Genomic DNA, 21,731 nt, shown 5'->3' with positions numbered 1-21,731 from the left:
GATAAGCAATGACAATGAAGGATGCACGCTTATGGGTAGATAGGAGCCACATCTTTCCCAAGTCCCTGGAGCTTTATGGAAAATAAAATTGTTAATTACATTCTAGAAAGTCAGGTTTTTTGTGGGGGTTTTTCCTAAGTCGGCCTCACAGCGTGTTCTGAGCTCCTGGGTGATTTAAAGGACTGGAAGCTTCTGCCATGCAGTTGCTAGGTAACAGCCCCCGGAAGGCGGCGAGCAGCCCTGGAAAGTGCCCTAAACCAGCCCTGTCCTGGGTGTTGATTTACAGAAAAATCAAAAAACCTTTAGGCAGCCATGCAAAGCAGGGCCAGTTTTTAAAATGGATTATTTTTGTTTTTATTTCTTGGGGGAAAGTGCGGTTATAGAGGCCGACTGAACAATTGGTGTTAGAAAATCTCTCAGATGTTGTGTGCTGATTAGACTCTGTGTATAAGCCTGAGAGGGCAGCTGTCTACCAAAATTGCTTCTTTTTCTTAGAGGAAAATAGATCATCTCTAACAATCGAGCTTTAGTGTGATCCTGTTGCTTCCATCAATAGAACGCCCGAAGGGTGGGGGTGTTGTACCTGCCCATACTCAGAGACGTTGGCCTGTTCTCAGATGGGAGCCTGCGTCGCATCCACGAACAGGCTCAGAATAGACTTAAGAAAACCTTGATAAGTCATTTAGTCTCACAAGACCTCACTGTAAGAATGCTTATTGAATATATAGGATTCAACCCTGTGAGAGGGGGCAACCTGCTCCCAACAGATTTATGTCAGCTCCGTCACACTGAGGACACGAAGCAATTTTCTGTGTTTCAGATCGCCTGATTCCTTATACTATTTTAATGCTGTAATGTTTTTAAATGCATCAAGCTAATTAAATGCTCCAAAGGGGGATTTTTTCCCTGAATTCTAGAACAACAGTTTTAATATCATTAGTCTCCTTTTATACATCTTAGAAAAACAGCAGCCATAATCTTTTATGAAAAATAATTTCCCTCAGAAGTCTATTTCTATTGGGTTCTAACCTAAAGTGTTCTTTCCTTAGTAGTTCATGACAGGTATTAATATTCTGAGAGTTAATGATATAGTTATTGAATCATCTTAATAGTAACATCATAATAATACCAAGCAATATTTTTCCTTTTATGTTAAATGATGCAGATATATGTATATGTACCAGTATATGTATATGCATATGCATGTGCATATGTATATGCATATGTATATAGAAATATTATTAAGCTTCACTATATATATTTATATATATTTATGGTTATATGTATATATACATATATACATATCTGTATAATTAAACCTCATTGGCATATATCATGTTAAACAACTTTCAGATAAGAAATCAGATGTTCAGAAATAACTACCCCAAATCCATTGTTAATTTGGATTCAAACTGTCTACAAAGAACTCGACAAAGTGCCAAAGCTAATTAACCGAGCGCATCAAAATAAGTGACATTCTAGTGGGTTTCCCCTCCGGAAGCCCCTTTCAAGGTCCCCACTTGCTGCCACACAGACGCAAGTGCAAACAGTCACGAAAGTGAACTAATGGCTGAAAATACACAACGACCATGTTCCCCAAACGCCCGTCGCTTAGGGAGGGAGCTGGGGAGGAAGGCGGCCAAGCTTGGCCTTGAAATCAATTTTGTTATTTGTCAGTCACACACGAAACACATGTAGCTGCACGGAAATGACTGGAGTCCCTGACTCGAAGAGGCTTTGAATGTTCTCAGGAAATACTGCAGATCCTACAGAAGCAGACGGAAGGATGCCTTTCGGGCCTGCGGGCAACAAGAAAGGCATCGCCAGGGAGGTGATGCTTCAACTCAGATTGTAAGAATAATTAAGAATGTGTTCATTGAAAGGTGGAGAAAGTGTACAAGTATTAAAAAAAAATCAGAGAGGTAGGAGAATCTTAGCATTTTTATGGACATAAGTGCACAGAGAGCTCCCACTTCTTAAATTGCCTTGTAGTCATTCCTTATTGGAAGCTGATGAGCTATCATTCTCAAGAGGGAGAGAGGATGTAGCCAGTGCTGAGACTTCCATTTCAGTCCCTATGATTTATTATAAGAATAGCTTGATGATTTATTAATTATTTTAATATATATTTTTTAGTGATTTCAGAGAGGAAGGGAGAGGGAGAGAGAGATAGAAACATCAATTGTGAGAGAGAATCATGGATCGGCTGCCTCGTGCACGCCCCACCCTGGGGATGGAGCCCGAAACCCGGGCATGTGCCCTGACCGGGAATCGAACTGTGACCTCCTGGTTCATAGGTCGACACTCAACCACTGAGCCATGCCAGCCGGGCAACAGAATAGCTTGATGACTTAAAGATGAACTTGGCACCAGTGACACTTCTTGTTATATTAACATGTTCAGTGAGAATTAATGGTGAGGATGGAGTTTGAAATGTCTATGTGGGTGTTCTACGGGAAATGAAGAAATCATGCAGCAGGAAAAACTCGCACCTCACCATTTGGTGAAAGTCAAGCCTTGCACACACATATGTTATTTAGAAACAGCTAAGATCACTTCCAATATTTATATCGCTTGGAAATATTTTTCCACTCTCTTTCTTGGGCAGGAAAAAGTGAGGCATTAGAATGTGTGGTGTTATAGTACAAAATAGACGGTGGCTAAACTGAGACAAGATCTTCATTTTGCAGCAAATCATTTCTCCAGGATATGTGTGTGTGTGTGTGTGTGTGTGTGTGTGCACGCGTGCGCACACGTGTGTATATGTATGTGGGTTTTAGACAGTGCTGTTTTTATAATGGTAATGATGACTACTCACTATCAGATAAATCTTTATACAATATTGCCAGTGACTAACGTTAAAAAGTATTTACTTCTGCCTCCCCTTTTTACTTTATTGCAACTGATTTTTTTTTAATTTCCCAAACTAACTCCTACTATTCTACAATAATGATTCATTCTTCCGGGCATGTTTTAGTCAAGAAATCGGAAATATCACATTCAGTCAACACGCTACTATTCTTCCCTTCATTCATGAGCTATAATTCATATTCTGTTGCTTATGAAATACTAGAATCAAAGCATGGAAAATAAAATCCACGGGGAATGTCCACTCCTTTGCAACTTGGTTTTTACATTCTTTCCTCCTGCTTGTGGAGGCACGTGTACCAATTTGATTTTCACATCTGCTTCCATCTGTTCAAATGAAATGGGAGCTTTTCAGAGGACACTCTAGTGGAAAGAAAATGGGTTGATAAAAAGATAAGTGAATATTCACAGATGGCACGACACTTTACTTGGGGAGGGGGTGCTGAGAAGAGACAACCTAAATTTAGCAATTAATTTACTCCCAAAATATAGATTCAGCTACCACTGATGTTTGAGTCATTTTATCTGAGTAGGAGGCAAACAACGAACTTCTTTCAGATTCAGCTGATTAACTGGAGAGGACAGTCTCTCTTGCTAAGTTCACTCAAGGCTTTTCATTAAGAGTCTCAGGCATCACCCTCAACTGCTCTGAGGGGCGTTTTAAGGAAACAGGATGCTTTCCTCTTTTCATAATATAAAAAAGAGCCCCTCTTAGATCCACTCATCTCCGCCACCAAAGAATACAGATGAGAGGAAAGTCCAGCCGACGCCATAAGCAAGGAATACTGAGATACACTCTTGGGGAAAGAATTCTTAAATATTCCCGTCATTTCAATGACTTTATCAAAATAACGGAGAATATGAAAGAGAATCAATACAAACAATCTCTGTGATTTCCTGTCTGTGGGAGTGAACGATTTCAGTGATTTTGACCTCGCTGTTGGGAGCACGTAGATCAATGGGTTGCAAAGAAGGAGGGAAAACTCAAGTCTGTCCTGATTTTTAGTTATAACATTTTTAGAATCACAACGAATTCAATATCCACTCAGTAAACACCTAACATGTGTCAGACATTATTTATTTCATCCTTACTGCTAATCCCAACCAATGAAATAGAGGCCTCATGTATGTTATGGCCATTTAGCAGGAGGGGGGACGGTGGTCACAGGATACGGATTTGCCCAGCTAAATCTTAAGTTTTGGCGCTCAGAATCAAATCTTTATTTTTAATCAAATCTTTATTTTTACCCTCATTACTGCCTTCCTAAACATCTTATCATAGCAAGTCATCTTCAGCATGATGAAAAATTTGCAAAAATATTCCCTTAGCCTAATCATAATAATGACACGGCATTAGTTGCAAAGGTCTTTTGGCTAAAGCGTTGGCGTTCTCCTGAATGCTAATCGCATGTGTAACAGGAAATAGATGGATTACTTTAATCTTACAAAATCTTCTACAAAGGAGATGCTATTATTCTTTAATTTTCAATTTAGGAAACAGGCTTAAAGCAACCCTGGCACCAACTCTAACCATTTACATCAGAGTCTCCTGAATTAGCACTTTAAAAAAACCTTCCAAAGAGACTAAAATGCAGCCAGAGTCCAGAGCCACTGGTTGAAGTTGCATGCTGTACATTTTTAGAAAAAAATGATGTCATTTGTCACAAAGCTCAGAGATAAAAGAGCAAATCCGATAGCAATAATTTCGTGGCTTTCTTATGAGCATTTAAAAGTGTGTATAATTTTTCACAGAAATAGTATATACGGTAAGCATTTTACTAAGATATGTGAGCACCTGAAGGAGATGCATTTTGCTACCACAGTTAACATGATTTACATTTTAATGGCTTTGAAGCTTTAGACTATTCAGGTGGAATATAATATAAAAGCAACAAGTTACACAGACTCATGGATACAGAGAACAGACTGACAGCTGTCAGAGGGGAGGGCTTGGGGGCTGGGTGAAAAAGGTGAAGGGATTAAACAAGAACAAAGAAACCTCATAGACAGACAACTGGCTGGTGACGACCACAAGGAACAGGGGGTGGGAGAGGTAGCAGAGGGTAAAGGGGAGGTAAATGGTGATGGAAGGAGACCTGACTTTGGGTGGTGAGCACACGGTATACAGATGATGTGTTATAGAACTGCACCCCTGAAACCTATATGACTTTTATTAACCAATGTCACCCCAATAAGTTCAGTAAATTTTTAAAAAGAAAATAAAAAAATAACTAATACTAATATAAGAATGAAAAAGAAAAAAAATGTATATTATTGCCTTGATCAAAATGAGTTCCTAAAGAAGCATTGAAGAAAAAGATAAAATACCATTTTACTATTTAAGTTCCTAACAAAATATAATCTCATGAGAATAATTATTTTAAAAACAGTGACTCCATAAAAAAAAAACCTCTTGTGTCTCTCTCTAAAAAACTCATGTGTCTCTCTCTAGAACTGTTTTTGAAATCTTCCCCCAAATTACATGGCAAATTTATATGTGTATTAAGTAACCTATAGCGAGGGTGAACGTAAGTATAAATGAACAGATATAACATGTGGAGCCTGTATCTATATTAAGCACAAACTATCACTGCTCATCTATTCAGGCATAATAAGGATCCAGAAACTTCAGTTGCTAAAATCACCAAATTATATAACCAAGTAAAGCCTCGCCCCAACACATTATCTTGTCACCGTTACAAGTGAAGAAATTCTCTTGTACAGCAGACGCTGACAAAAGGAAACCCTGTGTCCTGTAGAGACACGAATATCACAGGTTTCCCTACGTCCAGACTCCTCCCCATCACCATCACAGTGGGAGTCTGAGAGCACTCAGAGCGTCTCCTTCGAGACTCAACTTACCGGCGAATTTGATGTGGAATTTATTCTCGGGCTTCAGAATCTGGACATACAAAGGGCAATTGGGAGCAAAGTCCTTTACAGCCCACGCTCTCAAGATCGTCTGGTGGTCCTGAAAAGATGAAAATTGCAGGGGCATGAAATACGTCGGGGAATGTATGATGCAGCCCCCTGCCAGTGATGCCCACATAGACAGCGGTGGTCCCAGCAGGCTGTAACAGAGCGGGAAAATTCCTATCGTCTAGTGCCCTGGTCAGCAAACCGCAGCTCGCGAGCCACATGCGGCTCTTTGGCCCTTTGAGTGTGGCTCTTCCTAAGCCTTAGGAGGACCCTAATTAAGTTAATAATGATGTACCTACCTATATAGTTTAAGTTTAAAAAATTTGGCTCTCAAAAGAAATTTCAATCGTTGTATTGTTGATATTTGGCTCTGTTGACTAATGAGTTTGCCGACCACTGGTCTAGTGGCCTTCATAACCTTGTAGGCAAAGACTGCAAAAATCAGCCAGGCTGTGGTTGAGATGGTGAACGACTTTAATCTGGGTGTGAATGGGGCCACTGGGGAGCTGTCTAGTGGAGTGTTGCTGAATGCTCAGGTCTAAGAAAGATACAGAGAATTATATCAGCCCTAGCTGGTTTGGGTCAGTGGATAGAGTGTCAGTCTTTGGACTGAAGGGTCCCAGGTTCGATTCCGGTCAAGGGCACAAGCCCAGGTTGTGGGCTCTATCCCTAGTGGGTAGGCATACAGGAGACAGCCGATCCATGATTCTCTCTCATCATTGATGTTTCTATCTCTCTCTTTCCCTTCCTCTCTAACATCAATAAAAATATATTTTTAAAAAAAGAATTATATCAATGAATCTCATGTATATTTGAAGCTAAATGAAATAAGATGTGTAAACTTTATCTGAATGTGTCAATAAATAGATCAACATAGGATAGAATAGTTAGTGCAATTAGCAAATGTCCAATAACTAGTTATCAAAAAGATGTCATGACTGGTAACAGATACTGTAATATACAGCTGACTTTAAAAGTTTTGGGGGGTGAGGTGGGAAGCAGCAAATAGGATTGATCACTGGGAATAAGTCATGCAAAAATGGTCTAGTTTGTGAATATATGATGCATTTCATTCTGATCAACAGAAAACCCAAGTATTAGTACAAACAAATTCAAAAGACTTTTGTTGACGCTGGTAATGATCCAACTAAACTTATATTGTAGTAAAGATAGTTTTGAGGTATTTTCTTCTTTTTTAGGAACATTGTAATGTCACTAGGATTTAGTGCTGGCAGATAAAAAATAATCCAATTTTTAGAAAGTCCTCTAAGGTGAAAAGAAAAAATGAGTGGCAGAGATTTTAGAAACTTACAGAGGATGTCCTGTCTACCTCACAGCGGCTGCTCAGAATGAAGCAGGCCTCCGCATCGTCCATCCTGAAAGCAGACAGAAAAGCGAAATGACCACACACTGAATAGCCATTTATTTATCATCTGAAAAGTAGAATGTCGATGTTTTCTCCAATGCACACAAACTAAATGAAAAAACTCTGAGCATCCCTCAGTGAAAGCTGGGTTTCAAGATCATGACTGTATTTGATGGTGAATAAAATAACTATGGAATTGGCTCTATAACTCACCAGTTTATAATGAGAGATGTAATAGGAAAAGTCACATTTTATTCTCGGTAATCCTATATAATAAAAAGCTAATATGCTAATTAGACCGGACAGCAGAACAACCTTCCAGAATAACCAGTGGGCAGGGGGCGGGGCTATGGGGTGCGAGGCAGCCAGGGCCACGAAGGCCTACTCTTGCACGAATTTCATGCATCAGGCCTCTAGTAATTATATATTTTTCCATATACAGCATGTCCTTGAATAACCTGATTTCGTTCCATGCCATTTTGTTATAATGTTGATAAGGTGTTGTAGGACCTTAACTCCTGTCCACATGAATTCGCCTCTGGTAAGAACTGGTTTTGTTAAATACATCCTTTCAACTCCAGGATGAGCAGGAGGATGTATTTAAAACTTTAAAAGCAACAGAAAACATCACACAAAGCCACCTCTGCTAGGAATCTCCTCTGGCTCCTTCACTGTCCTCCTCCGCCCGGTTCGTAATGCAAATGCTTTAAAAATTAAACGTTGACTTGAACTGACATGTCACCTAATATTTAGGCCAAGATTTTTCCTCACAGAATAAACACCGTGTCAGGGATTTGGAGATTAGTCTAAGGGTGAGTCTGGACACCAGCCCATCCCTGACACCTGATACCATCAACCACGCCACACTCATTGTGCTGTGTGGATAGTCTGCTGACCATCTTTGCCCCGAAAAACAGGAGCAAACACATTAATTTTGTATTTTTTAGCTTTGCATTTGACCAGCGGCAGGACTAAGGCAAAACTCTGTCTTCAAAGATACTGAAACTTATCTTGCAACATTGAACATGGCTAGAAACTGGAGGAGAGAAATATCAAGCCCCGCAGGTGGAAAGTGATAGGGAGGGAGGGATACCTACTTTGCTCTCAGCAGATCCTGGTCTTTCAGGGCGGAACCTTGAAGGTAGATGACTCTCTGCGACCACATGGGGATCTGCAGCACCCTCCGGACTTGCACGTCCATTTCCGTGGGGCACAGAATCACCACGTAATAATCCTGTTCAGAACAGCGAGGGCGATGGGGTAGAAGCAATAATGCCCTTGGTTATACCGCACAGGCACACGGAAAGTCTAAGAGCACAGAATATCCCGGAAGATGATCAACTGGGAATGCGCTCTAGCTCATAAATGAAAGCTTGCATCTTAGCGCCGGGGCATGTGCCAAATCACACAAGACTAAAATAAACAGCTCCGACGTATAAATCTCATAAATCAACGCATTCCTCCTGATCTTTTTCAGTCTTACTAGCACCAGGAAGAAAAGATACTTATATTCAGCACACATTTCCAGCCTCTGAAGTTTTCCGTTTTAGGCTGATTCTAAAGTAATACATAGCATGGCAGGCAAAGTGTGTAGTGTCCATTCAGACTTCAAATATTTACTTTCAGGATAAAAGCTGTGATGGTGATTTCTATCGTTTGGTACTATTGTGAACTGATGATATTGACAAATTTCTGATAGTTGAATGGCTAAAGATTTGTAAGAATACTGATAATACTGACAAAGTAATTAATGTGTTTGAGATCAAAATATTTCAAAATAGTAGTCCTTTGGAGAAAATATAAAGGTACTATTCATGATGCAATGGCTTCAAACAACTGATCTATAGGGATTACATTTCTCTGGGAAAGTCATCATTTTATCACTCTAAAATATATCTAGTCAAATTTTTTAGAGTTTTAAGAATCCTCCATATTGATATTAGGGTAATGTCAATAAATTACCAGGGATCCGAATTTCCCCACAAATAGATTTTCTTTATAGGTTATAATGAGCAAACCTGAAATTATTTAATATAAAAATTAAAAAACCAACAAATAGGGAGTTTCTCCCAAATATTCAAATTAATTTATATAAAAACAAAGGTATTGTATAAATTAGGTATCACCTATAAATAAGATTTTTACATATAAAAATTGTATTTCAAAAGTACAATTATTCATGAAAAAATCTTTATTGCAGGGAGAGGTAGTTAGATATACTCAGTACTGTTTGGATCTCAGAACGGTCCAACCTTTTGACACAAATTTACTGAAGGGAAACGAGACATTCAGGTAGTTCTTTGCTGTTTAGGCGGAACTAAATCTTTAAGCAGCAGAGATTACCACACTTGACGTTGGCCCAGTACTGTGCCAAGAAGAAGTATCTGAGCGTTTTATCTGCATAGACAAATGAAGAGGTTTTTCTGATTTCATGGTCTTAATTCAACGAGTTATTGTCTGATTTTTGGTCATTTATTGCTACTATGAATAGGACCTAGTTACACTCCAGGAAACAAAAGAAAAATCAGAACTTCTAGTTTTCCATGTTTCCATCAGCAACACTTGATGAAACTGACAGGTTCAAGTGAGCAGATGGCATTGAAATGATTTGTTCATTGTTTCATTAGACTTTGTGTTCAGTTTCACTGTTCCATAAAAATATCACTTATGCATTATCCAAGGAAGAAAAATATCAATCAGGCTAGTTCAAAGAAAACCTTTCCTTGTAGCACTAACATAATCCCATCTGTCTGTTAGTGTAGATGCAGAAGCAAACTAAAATATCGTGTATTCCTTCCACATCTTTTCCTGTGTTCCTGGTTATATTTGTAGTCCTTCCTTTACACTTTCTAAATCTGAGTGCCTAACGCAAGTCCCCCGGAAGGCAGGATGCACCATCCGTCGATTGACGTTGACAATCTGTTAGTGGGTAGGATCCAGCATCATGCACAATAGAACTGAAAGGTACCTGCAGTCTCGGGTGGGCGTAGAACTCGTTTAAAAAATCCATAAGTAGGTCGATCTTCAGTGAGCTGACACACAGGACAACATGCTTTTCCGTTTGAGCTCTGTGTCGACTGTAGTTCCCACCCGACTTCTGCCTCTCCATCCACAAGTAGGCCAGCTGTTCAAACTGGAGCGCGTTGTCCACATACGAAGGAAAAACACGGGGCGTGAAAGGGAAACTCGTGCAGCCCGCCCATGTCCCTTAGGTGTCCTCCGTTTCTTCGATGGAACTCATCCAGATCCCAATTATGTGTTCCCTTCAACAACACATTTCTCATACGATTGCTACCGAGGAGGCTAACCGCGACAGGGCGTTAGGAGGTGAGTGCCTCTGGTTATGTCCAATAGAGCATGACTCAGCACATGCCTGTCATGGCCTGAGTCTAAGGGAAAAGTCTCATTGGCATTTCCTCCACATTCTCTGTCAAGTTCACCCCGTATCTCATGCAATGGAATACCCTAACCACACAAAACAGGAGGCCACAGCTGGATAGTAGCTGGCATGTAGGGGAAGTGGAGGGTGTTGGGAGCGACATCAGGAAGGAAGGCCAGCGTCATTGGAGAGGAGTGGGAAGGTCATTTCTGGATCTACCTAAAGTATATTTACTAGTAGAGACACGTGGCCAAGGTTTGTAATGGAATGTTCAAGTTCAACGTGTGTTTCTCATTTCCTGTTTCTAACCCGCCCACCCGAAGCTCATTGTAGGAAAGAGTAAGAGATTGTATCTATTTCTCTGACGTCTCCTTTTATATATCTCTGTCCCTTTGCAAGAACCTTATCCAGTCCTCAAAATGCTGCATAATAGTGATACATCCTCTTCAGGTTTTATTTTAGTTGTCAAATCAGGGAGTCCCCCAGAAATGTATACACACTTTAACAGCTGATAGCTCAATTGATGTTTTTTTTTTCTTTTCAGATCTAACCCATTGGAATGAATAATTATTCAAAGTGTGTATACATTTGGGGGGGGGGCGCTCTGCATATGTAATCAATTTTTATTCCTTCTGATGTTTGGCCTTTAGATGATTTCGAGAAACAAGAGAAACCAACCCTTCACAAGTTTGCTTTCTTGATCTCTCATTCTACGATTAAAAACTGTGTCATCATTAACTGTCATTAATGCAGATAAATGCCCTGTACATAAAAGGAACATCTTGAAGATCTGAAATGAGATGTGAACTCTGAGTTGTGCATGAAGCGGGGAAAACCCTCCGTTTCTAACTTAATGTCAAAAGGCTGTTCTGAGCCGGATTTAGTTAATTTGCTACAGATAATAAGAGCATGCATCAATATATTAGATTAATAAAGACTTGGCTTTATAAGACTTCACACACTTCTACAAAATCCTTCATGGTGACATTTACCTGTATGGGGAGGACCACAAGGGCCACACAGATCATAGCCACGACAAAGAGCTTGGAGGACCAGGTTTCGGGAGTGACATCCCCAAAGCCCACGGTCGAGAAGGTCACGATGCAGAAGTAAAGGGAGTCGAAGAGGTTGAGCTTCTTCCCGATCCGCTCCAGATGCTGGATCCCACAGATGCTGGAGACACAGGCGCGCATGAAAATGAAAACATTCGCATCCGGCACATTGCTTCTCACCACCGTTCATTTGAAAGCCAAAGCCCATTTCATGGAGCCCCTTAATGGCGGGGATCTTATATTGTACATTTTTCCTTACGAAAACATAATTTTTAAGGTTTTTTTTTTCTACCTTAACCAGATATGCTGTTATTTTGAAGTAAAAAGTATATCTTCAGGCCCAGTCAGTGTGACTCAGTGGTTGAGCATCAGTCTGTGAACCAGGAGGTCATGGTTAGATTCCTGGTCAGAGCACAGGCCCGGGTTGCAGGCTCGATCCCCAGTGTGGGGCGTGCAGGAGGCAGCCGATCATTGATTCTCTCTCATCACTGATGTTTCTATCTGTCCCTCTCCCTTCCTGTCTGAAATCAACACAAATATATTTTTAAAAAACACCCCCCAAAAAAGGTCTTTGTAGGACAACTCAGCAGCCTTTAAAAAAAAAGGATGTCTTCAGGATAGGTAGATTCATAGTTTATTGCTACTCCATCACCTTATTCTTGAGGCTAAGACAGTTGTAGCAATGAAATACCCTTGATTTGCATCATGCATAAACATTATTCACTTGTGTATGAGCTATTTTTCCTAGAACTGAGGGTGCTACCACATGACATAAAGTCTGAAGCTATTCCATGATGATTATCCATTTTTAATATAGATCGCTATCTTTTCCATCCCCAGATGTCCTTGGAGTCATTATTAAATGAAAACTGCCTCTTCTTCCTGACCATAATTGATGAATTGCAGCTAATTACTATTTTGCATTTGTACCCAGAAGTGGTTTTAATGATGTGCACAGATTTTCTGATAAACTAAATCCCAGAAAGGCTCACATACAGGAGCACATTCATAATCAAAATATTCTATTTTGTCTTGTCTTAAACAGAAACACTTTTTTTTCAGTCAAACACCAAGTTCAACTATTTAAATTATATCCTGAATTGAAAGTAGCAGAAGAACTTAGTCATGTAGAATTTAAATAATCATAACTGGTGGATATTAGTAAACACTGTCTTACCTTTAAATCTTATACTAGTGGGATTTAATATTGTTTTGTGACTAGGCAGTAACATATTTTTTAAAGCTTACTTAAAATACTTGGTTTTAGTGTATATCTAATTATAACAATATTTTTGTTGATTATCCTATATCCCATGCCCAAACATTTGAAATTCATATAATCTGCAATTTAAGATAGAAAAAAATAAACCAGTATCACACCATGCTCTATGTAACACTTTGTTTAGTTAATAGGCATAAAAGTTACTCAGATTCATGGGTAGTGGTTCACTTTAAAATGAAACGTGGCAAGTAAATATAATTTTCCTATAGTTCCTCTGTTGTAAATATACCTGCAAATTTCAAATAAGAAAAAATGTTTGATTTAAAACCAATAGGTGTTAAAAAATTTTACTTAAATATGTCATAATGAGTAATGTAATATCGTAAAAGTAAGTAACATAATATCATAAAAGTAAGTCATATTTATTCATACAAATACATTTCCTGATGGTTTCTTAGGGCCAAGCATTGTACTGCATCTGCACTCCAGTCTATGCCTGAAGTGAATGATTTTGACCTCCCTTTTATAATACTACTGCTAATATCATAAATGAATAACCAAGCATTTAAGTTATAACCTGATTAATGCTAACTTGGGTCAATTACTTAAGCTTTTTAAACTTCCTGCTTCTCAACTGAAAATTAAAGGTAATATTAACTTCTCCATTTAGTTATCATGCGCTAATGCAGCAAAGTGCTGGCACATGATAACACTCCTTGAATTAGGTGGCAATTTTGTTCTTTATATTCCAGCCCCTGCATAGATAGATAGATAGATAGATAGATAGATAGATAGATAGATAGATAGATAGATATAGAAGCACACAAAACAATGAGGCAAATCTAAGGATCGAATATCGACACAAAAATATTACATTAAAAAAATACTACAAAGCCTTTGTTTTTAACTTGACTGCAGACCCAGGGACTTGGGAGAAAGAGTAGCAAAGAAGACACTGCAGGTGGATTCCTCTTGGCTGTGGGTTTACTAACAGCTTTTAACAGCAGAAAACCAGCCCCGGGTTAATGCGTCGCCGTAATCCCGGCCAATCTTTGCTCAAACCTGCGTCTCCACGGGGATGGGAGTGGGAATACAGGCCAGCACTGGGGGCTCAGGCCACATGCAGTGTAAACTCAGAGCTTCAGCTGTTGACACAGACCCGACATGCTGACCAGAGCGACCTTTTCAGGGTTCACGCCCGTCACTTACGGGAACTGACAGCTAATTCTCAGTAAAGTTCTATTTCCAGGCCCAAATGTCAATAGCAGATCAATGACTTGTTTTTTCAAAGAGCTGCTTATCGCTGAGATTGCTAGAATGAAACAATGTCCATGCCAATTACATAAAAGACTGCATATATGTGTGTGACACATGCATGTATTTATGGTTTATGTAGCTCACGGACCTACGCAACTGCTAAGTATATCACTCCAGAGTGATAGTTGAATTTAAACGTTAAAATATTAATATTAGGGGAGGGATCCCAATAGAATTTTCTCTTTGTGTATTATTTTTTTTGCATACGCTCATACTTCAGTTTAAATAGGTTATTTAATTTTTTGTTCTATCACAATTAAATATATCTACTTCTTTAGATATTCTGTGCATTTTGGGGGATTCCTGCCATGCACAGACTTATGTGTTTTGCTTTGTTTTTTGGTGCATAATTGTGGTTGGTACTCACAATATTGGACTTGCAGTGCACTTCCAAAACTAACTCACAAAGCCATTTCTGCCTTAACGTAACAATACCCATGTGACAATGTTTGTCTTAAAGATCACTGTCACAGAAATAAAAAAACAACCTTTAGGGACTGGACAGCCGGGTACTCTGGCAAGTCTTCCTACAGCAGCGGGGACATGCATTTCAACTCTGCAGCCCAGAGCACAAAATGCCAGGGAGCCCCGTACGTTCTTCAGGGCCCACTCTGACCTTGACCATCACCAACGGATACTTAGAAACAGAGAGCAAGGTCCCTGGGAATGTTAAACCGTCTCATACAATCAGAATGGATAAGAGGTTGACTATATGAATAGAGCCATAAGGAACAAATACAGCTCGTGAGAGGTACTGTATAACATTCTGTTTGGTTTTCAACCAATATTTGTTGATCTTCCAATACGACCTATAGATGTCGGGGATAAAGACAACAAATAATAATGACAAGAGGTCACGAATATTAGGACACTTTTGCTGGTGGAAAGGAGTGAGAATTATTTCATTTTGGGGGCATGTCATTCCTAAGGGATGCAGGTGCAATCCATTACAATAATGTATTTTATTAATACACATATACCCATAATAAGCCATTCTTACACTCTGTGGATAAACCCTACTTGGTGGTAATTTTGTTACACTCCCAATATTTTCAATTCCAAAGAAAAATAGTAAGATGCACTTATTACAAAGAAAAATAAATATATAAATGAGAAAGTAATATCGACCCACTCCTACCTACCTTTGCGGTAATTACTATTTAGTAAGTACTCTTTTGCTTGCTTGCTGTTTGTTTTGTTTTGTTTTTTTTAATGAAAATGCACTTTAGATTTTAGTTGGCAGTTTATTACTGTAGGATTTTTATATCCATCTTTTTAACGGCATCCCGGTCTGTAGTTATCTGTCTCAGTACATGTTCGGTGAAAAGCCAATTTGGCCAGCGATGCTATCCAGACACAAAGTTCTGCAGTCGAATCCATTTGGCAACTCTGGGTTAAGCATATTTTCTTTAGCAAAGACTTCTCTGATGTTTTTAATGAGTTAATATTCATCACAACTCAGAGAGTGGAATTTTTATAGGTTTAACCGAACATATCTGCCAAAGTTCTAAGAAGATTAGGGTTTTACAAACTGAGTGATGAAGACGGTAGCTCATACTGGGCACTCTGTCTGAGAGTGTTAGAATCACAGTTTAGCTTAATCATTAAACGAGGTGGATAACATTGTACCTTGTCCGGCCCCAGCTTATACTGTCCTAGATTAACTGTCCCCTGAAGAAATGTAATAGTGAAACTGTCTGGCCCTGAAGTCTTCATTTTTTTAATGGAGATGAAAAGACATAATTTTAAAATGCCACATTTTAAAAGGGGTCCGTTTGTACCCTTAATTTCAATTGAACACTGCTTAAGGGCCCATAAGTAAGCATTCTGGAATGATCGACTATTCCAGCCGTAGGTCCATAAGATTCATTATGCCTGACTCATCATGCTTTGGCCTTAGACTGAGTTTCTATGAATCTGAATTTTGAGCACATGTAGCAAAATACAGTTTATAAATACAGGCCCACAGCAGCCACCCTAAGCGCTGGCTGAGCCTGGAAGCAGCTCACGGAGACCCGGAGAGAACAGGGCACAGTTCCTCCTAAGCACTGCAATTATTTAAAATGTGCATCCCCACACTGAGCGGGCCATCTGGGAAGAAAGGCTCCAGTGGTATCTTGTTTAAAAAATAAAGTTTCATTCTTTTTTTGTTAACTGGGACACAGTTAAAGCTCACTAAAGATAATTTTAGCTAAAAAAAAGAAAACTTGCTAACACTGGCACACGTCATAAACCACATTAATTTTAAAAAGGATTATGGCCCTCTTTGCACTCAATACATCGAACCATGATCTAGATCATAACAAGCATTTCATTTCTAATTGTCCTTTGAAAGAAAGCACCGATTTAAAGTGAAATTCATTTTCTTCAGTCTCGTTTTAACAAAACATTCTTCCATTTACATAAGCTAACATCTTAGTTTGTAGAATTTTAAATCCCCTTTTTTTCACTCACATAATGAAAAAAAGAAAAAATCACCAGGGAATGAGATAGACATTATATATGACTATGCCAGCATTAGCAGAGTGATATGTGGTCTTTCTCATATCAAATACTTCAATTAAAGGGACTCCACATTGTCCCTTGCCAGTCCTATAGAGTACATTTCTTTTAGCAAAATGACATTACATTAGTTTATTACATTTCATCTCCTTTCACCACTAATTAATGTGAATAAAATAAAAACATCTGCCGAACAGTCTTAGTAAATGCATCAGACTCATCAGCCTATGGGCACTGCTATCATAATGCATGTAGATGGAAGAGAATGTTCGTTGTCGCTATTGTTCATGGTGGGAAGAATGAAACTTGTGATCGTGTCATGTTTTGTTCTGTGTGTGTTCCTCAGGTTATATGCTGTACCCATCATCATTTACCAAGAAATGGGTACTGTGTCTCAATGTAAAATGTATTTTCCACTGTGAATTGAGGATTAGAGGGGGGAAGACAAATAAAGAACAAGGCAGTGAGATAAAAGAAATGATTAAAATATATTAAACCAGGTAAACATAAGGAGACAAAATTATTATGATCTAAGGTAGCAACTTGGTAAAGTTAAAAATCAAGTAAAATCCCAACCATGTTGTTCTTCAAACTCTCACTTGAGGAAATCCCAATATCAACATGAATAAGACAGTAAATAAAGACAAGGAGGAACTTAATCACCTAATATTCCTATTCATTTAAAAAAAATTTTATTTAGTACTTTTTGCTTCTTGGAAAAATGTTAGGATTTTTCTCTCCTGAAGCTTCAATAAAGGACTTGTCATTTTATTTCTGCTCTGTTGTAGCTCATGGGCATTTAAAAAAGTTTTGCATTTATTTGTTTACCTATGTCAAGCATAGTACTAGGTACTAGGGAGCTATAGTATAAAAAAAACAAAAACTGGCAAGGCTTCTTCCTTGATGAGATTTAGAATCCAGAGCTAGAGTTAGAAAATGATGACCTATCCACACTAATAAAAGAGAAAGATGCAAATTGACCATAACGCCACAACACCCACCAGCCAATCAGTAGTGAGTATGCAAATTAACCTAACAAAGATGGCAGGTTAATTTGCATACACAGGCACTCAGCGGCTGGGGGCAGGGTGGGATGCTCGGTCATTGCCATGGCGATGACGCAGGCGTTCCACACCGCCCCAGCCGTTTAGTGCCTCTGGGCAGCGTAGGAAGGCGGAAAGATGGCTCCGGGCTGGAGCGAAGGCGGTGCTGGCAGCCAGGGGAAGGAAGGCCCATTCTTGCACAAATCTTCATGCATCGAGCCTCTAGTGTAAATATGTGTGTGTGTGTGTGTGTGTACAAAGGAGAGGCCCCTAGTGTTATGATTTCCTATGATAATGGATTCGGGTGGGTCAGGCTTCAATGAAAAAGTGATGTTCACATTAACATAAAAAGAATAAGTCAGAGAAAGAAGATGGAGCACTGTTGGGAGCAAGGGAGGTGAGTGTGATAGAGGAAGTCAGGGTAAAACTAGAGGATTCCTGGGCAGAGGAAAAATCAACAGTCTGAGATGAGTATGAAAAGTTGGGGAGAATCCTGGTCGTGCAGAAAATTTAGAGCAGATTGAAGGGTTTGATATACATCCCAAGACATATGGAAATCTTGAACGTTAAGCAAGTGGTAACACATGGTATTTATATTTCATAAAGGTCACTTGGGTTGCCATGACATGAATGGCTTGGCATGGAGCCGGCGAGAACATGGTAGACCAGTTAGACGGCGGTTGCTGTAAAGAAGTTGTGATAGTTTAGCGAGGTGGTGACAGAGGGATAGGCGTGGGCAGCTTTGCAAGACGTTTAGCAGATGAAATGCATGGAATGTGTTAACTGTGTTTTGGATGACAGAACAGGTATTAAGAATAAGACTATGTGGAGTTTGCCCAAAAGAAAGGACAGTGGTTGATATTTCACGGCCCTGGACAGCTTAAGGGAGAAAGAGCAGGAATTAACTTTTATACATATTTAGTATAAGGAATCTAGCAGGAAATGTCACAGAAGCAGCAGGAGGATATAAAGGATGTCATTAAAGTCATTGACAGTGGCCTACGACAGTTGGTGTCGTCACAATGGTCAGGTGCTTTTCGGCCCATCTGTAACCTGTAACATAAAGAGGAAATTAAGGCTCTCAGCCTGATCCACCCCCAATGACAGCAACTCTTAGACCAAATTCTGCCACATAAAATGCGTATTAATCCCTGTCCTGTAAGGTTGAAATGGCCCCTGTTCTCTGTCTTTCTGCGCATAACAGCAAACACATTGCACAGAAGGTTAGTTTCTACAAGAAAAATGTGAAAAATGTACCAAGGGCAGGTTCAGTGAGCGACCTTGTGGAGTCAGCTGACAGAATCCTCGGCTCTCTAAGCCCAAGGCACCGCATTCCTGACGGGTAGGCCGCTGTGCTCGCCATGGTCTCATAATCTAATTATTCAAGAGCAGAAAGAGCCAAACAACTCCTTCTTGCCAACTGCATGTCTTGAAAAATATTCCTAATTTCCCTTAAGTTAACTTGTGAGGATTCTGACCCAGACATTGATGCGTGGAACTGGCGACAGCCTGGTAGTGGGTTCCTGATTAGAGTCCTTCAAGGTTGATGAGCCATCCCTAGGTTTCAACATATATGGACACATATATATCCCACCATCCTGGAAGATGTATGGGCTTACACAAAATAGTTAAAATACATGGTATGTTCCTGGGAGAAAAAAAACAAACACGAAACTAAATGGGCGAGGACTGATCATTAAGAAGCCGTCATGTGATGATATGTTATAGGAGAGGACAATCTTGCATGAGCATAAAATGAGTGCATATGGGTATGTGTCTACATTCACCCATGGAGTGTGTGTGTGCACACCTATAGACCCCCACGCATGCTAATAACCTTCACGTACATGTAAATGGTTCTTCATGTAAATTTTTTGGACTTTGATATTGGGAGCACCTTACGCTGACTTTCTGAGTCCTGCGGTGATTTCAGAGACCCCTACTAAGTTTATCCATGCTTTAGTCCCCGTCATAGGACAGCCCAACAAGGCCAATACATCTCAGAGCCACACTCCCTTTTTCTACTATTTTAATGGCTTAACTTCGCAAAAAAATAAATAAATAAATAACAAAAAGCACAGGCCTATTTTCCTCTTTATTTGCACATTGTCTTCTTAATCATTAGGTTACTTTATAAAAAAAGGTACTTAATAGGAAAACTACAAACTCAAGTTGTCAACAGAGTAACTTCTACTTGCGGCAAAGTAGATACAGTAGAATTTCGCATCAAAAGCTCAGCTCTGACGAACATGAGTCTAGTGCAGCCTTTAGAGTAAGACACATAAGAGAGATGAGGCCAGGGAATTAACAGGGACAAATCATAAATCAATAGTGTGTGTGTGTGTGTGTGTGTGTGTGTGTGTGTGTACCTGTACCTGTGTCTGCCCCAAGCACTGCCTCTATTTACACTAGACTTCTAGGCTGACAAGTCACCTTAAGACACTGCCTGTGTACATCACCCAAGTGACGTCACAGCTCTGAGCAAAGGAAATAATAAACGCACGGAGCTCGGAAATTCAGACCTAAAGCATTTTCTCCGCTCGGAGGCCTTGCCTCTCTGCGAGTTACTTTTGCTTGGATTTGTTTGAACTTGTCTGATTCAAAGTGCAAAGCCAATGAGACTTAAGCGTTACACACCATTAATTCCCATTATGTACTTACAGATACGTTTATAGTTAGAGTTGCTAAAAGCAAAATGCATCCAGTACACATACCAGTTCTCTTCAGAAAAGGTTTAATTTTGCAATGGATTTTCTCTTTACTATCAAGACATTAGTAGATGAACGCTCAATGCATTTGTCCTTGCACATGTAAAATATGAAGTGGTACCCAATAAATATCGTCTGATTTAAGCTGTCTTATACTCCTTTAACATGTCCCCCCCCAAGAATATCTCGCTACTTACTGCTGTATACTAGTCACAAATAATTCAGTCACTAGTCAGCAGTTTCTGGGAAATCAAGTAAGACACAAAATGAACCTTTGTTTTATCATTTCTGAAATGGCCCAAATGTAATTAGCCATTAAAAACAAAAGAACATTGAGCTTAAAGTGTTGCCTCACATTGTAAGCCATGAGAATTCCTTTCATAGCAACAGTAATTCTTTTTTTTTTTACATAACCATTCACTTGAATCCAACATTTTAAAATGTAATATTAAAATGTCATGTTTATCAACAGAAAATACTTTGTCATATGGTAGCATTTTTACTTAAAATTACTGGAAAATTTTTCTCTAAGTGATGGCTAAGTCAACTTCTTATCTATTTAAGAGTGTAATATGCACATGTAAGTCAATAATATACAAATATAATTATATGTGAGTAAGAGCACTCTTGAGAAGTATCTGATGGGTTCATGTGAGCGTTAAACTAACCCTTCTACTGATGTTGGATTTAATTGCTTGTAAACTGATGTTAAACAGATCAGCATGTGTGTAGAATGGTCTCCTAGATAAATAATTATTCTTCTGTTTTCCTGATCAATGACGGTTTGTTCAAAGAGCGTTTTCAGGAGGTCAGTGACACGTTCTAAAGCAGGAATTCACTGGAAAACATAATGTGTGTTGACTTTTACGTAATGCACACTTTGCCTCTGTGGCTTCAATTTTTATAAATTATGGAAGAAATTTACCAGATCAGATTATTTATATGCAGAGGGATTACACTAGGAATTACTGTTGCAACTAAGATACTCCCACTCAGTAATTTTTTTGATTCTGTAGTGTGTGTGTGTGTGTGTGTGTGTGCGTGTGTGTGTGTGTGTGTGTAAAAAGATTAAGGGAAGAGAGTGTTTTTACAATCCAACATATACAATGAATGGGTTATTTCCTTTACTTTTTGCTCATCTTGAGATCCATTCAGCTCCAGATTTTCAATGACTAGACATTATCCTAAGAGCACCTATCTTCATTCTTAGCAATTATGAATGTCATCAAATGGCATCGTTTTGTGGACACAGCTGTTCAGGTTCTGGGCACACGGTTGAAAAATGATCTAGTCCAGTCTTTCCTCTCAGAGAGGCTGACTCTTGGGGAAGAGTCAAAATCTAGGCAGATAGGGTA

General features: G+C 39.2%; 1 protein-coding gene across 4 annotated transcripts in view; it reads right to left on the bottom strand.

The window, feature by feature from the left end:
• Nucleotides 1-21,731, bottom strand: part of KCNT2 (potassium sodium-activated channel subfamily T member 2) — a 128,456-nt gene that overhangs the window by 41,750 nt on the left and 64,975 nt on the right. For all 4 annotated transcript variants that reach the window (XM_070401228.1, XM_070401230.1, XM_070401229.1 and 1 more), the window contains exons 9-13: nucleotides 11,525-11,705; nucleotides 10,122-10,286; nucleotides 8,251-8,387; nucleotides 7,100-7,163; nucleotides 5,731-5,839 (exon numbers count right to left, since the gene is read on the bottom strand). In XM_070401228.1, coding sequence (XP_070257329.1) covers nucleotides 5,731-5,839; nucleotides 7,100-7,163; nucleotides 8,251-8,387; nucleotides 10,122-10,286; nucleotides 11,525-11,705 — 656 coding nt within the window. The remainder of the gene's footprint in view (nucleotides 1-5,730; nucleotides 5,840-7,099; nucleotides 7,164-8,250; nucleotides 8,388-10,121; nucleotides 10,287-11,524; nucleotides 11,706-21,731) is intronic.

Source organism: Myotis yumanensis, unplaced genomic scaffold (genome assembly GCF_028538775.1).
Source record: "Myotis yumanensis isolate MYYU_CA2020_CCGP unplaced genomic scaffold, mMyoYum1.0.hap1 SCAF_22, whole genome shotgun sequence".
NCBI lineage: Eukaryota > Metazoa > Chordata > Mammalia > Chiroptera > Vespertilionidae > Myotis > Myotis yumanensis.
This window is presented reverse-complemented; position numbering and strand designations above follow the sequence as displayed.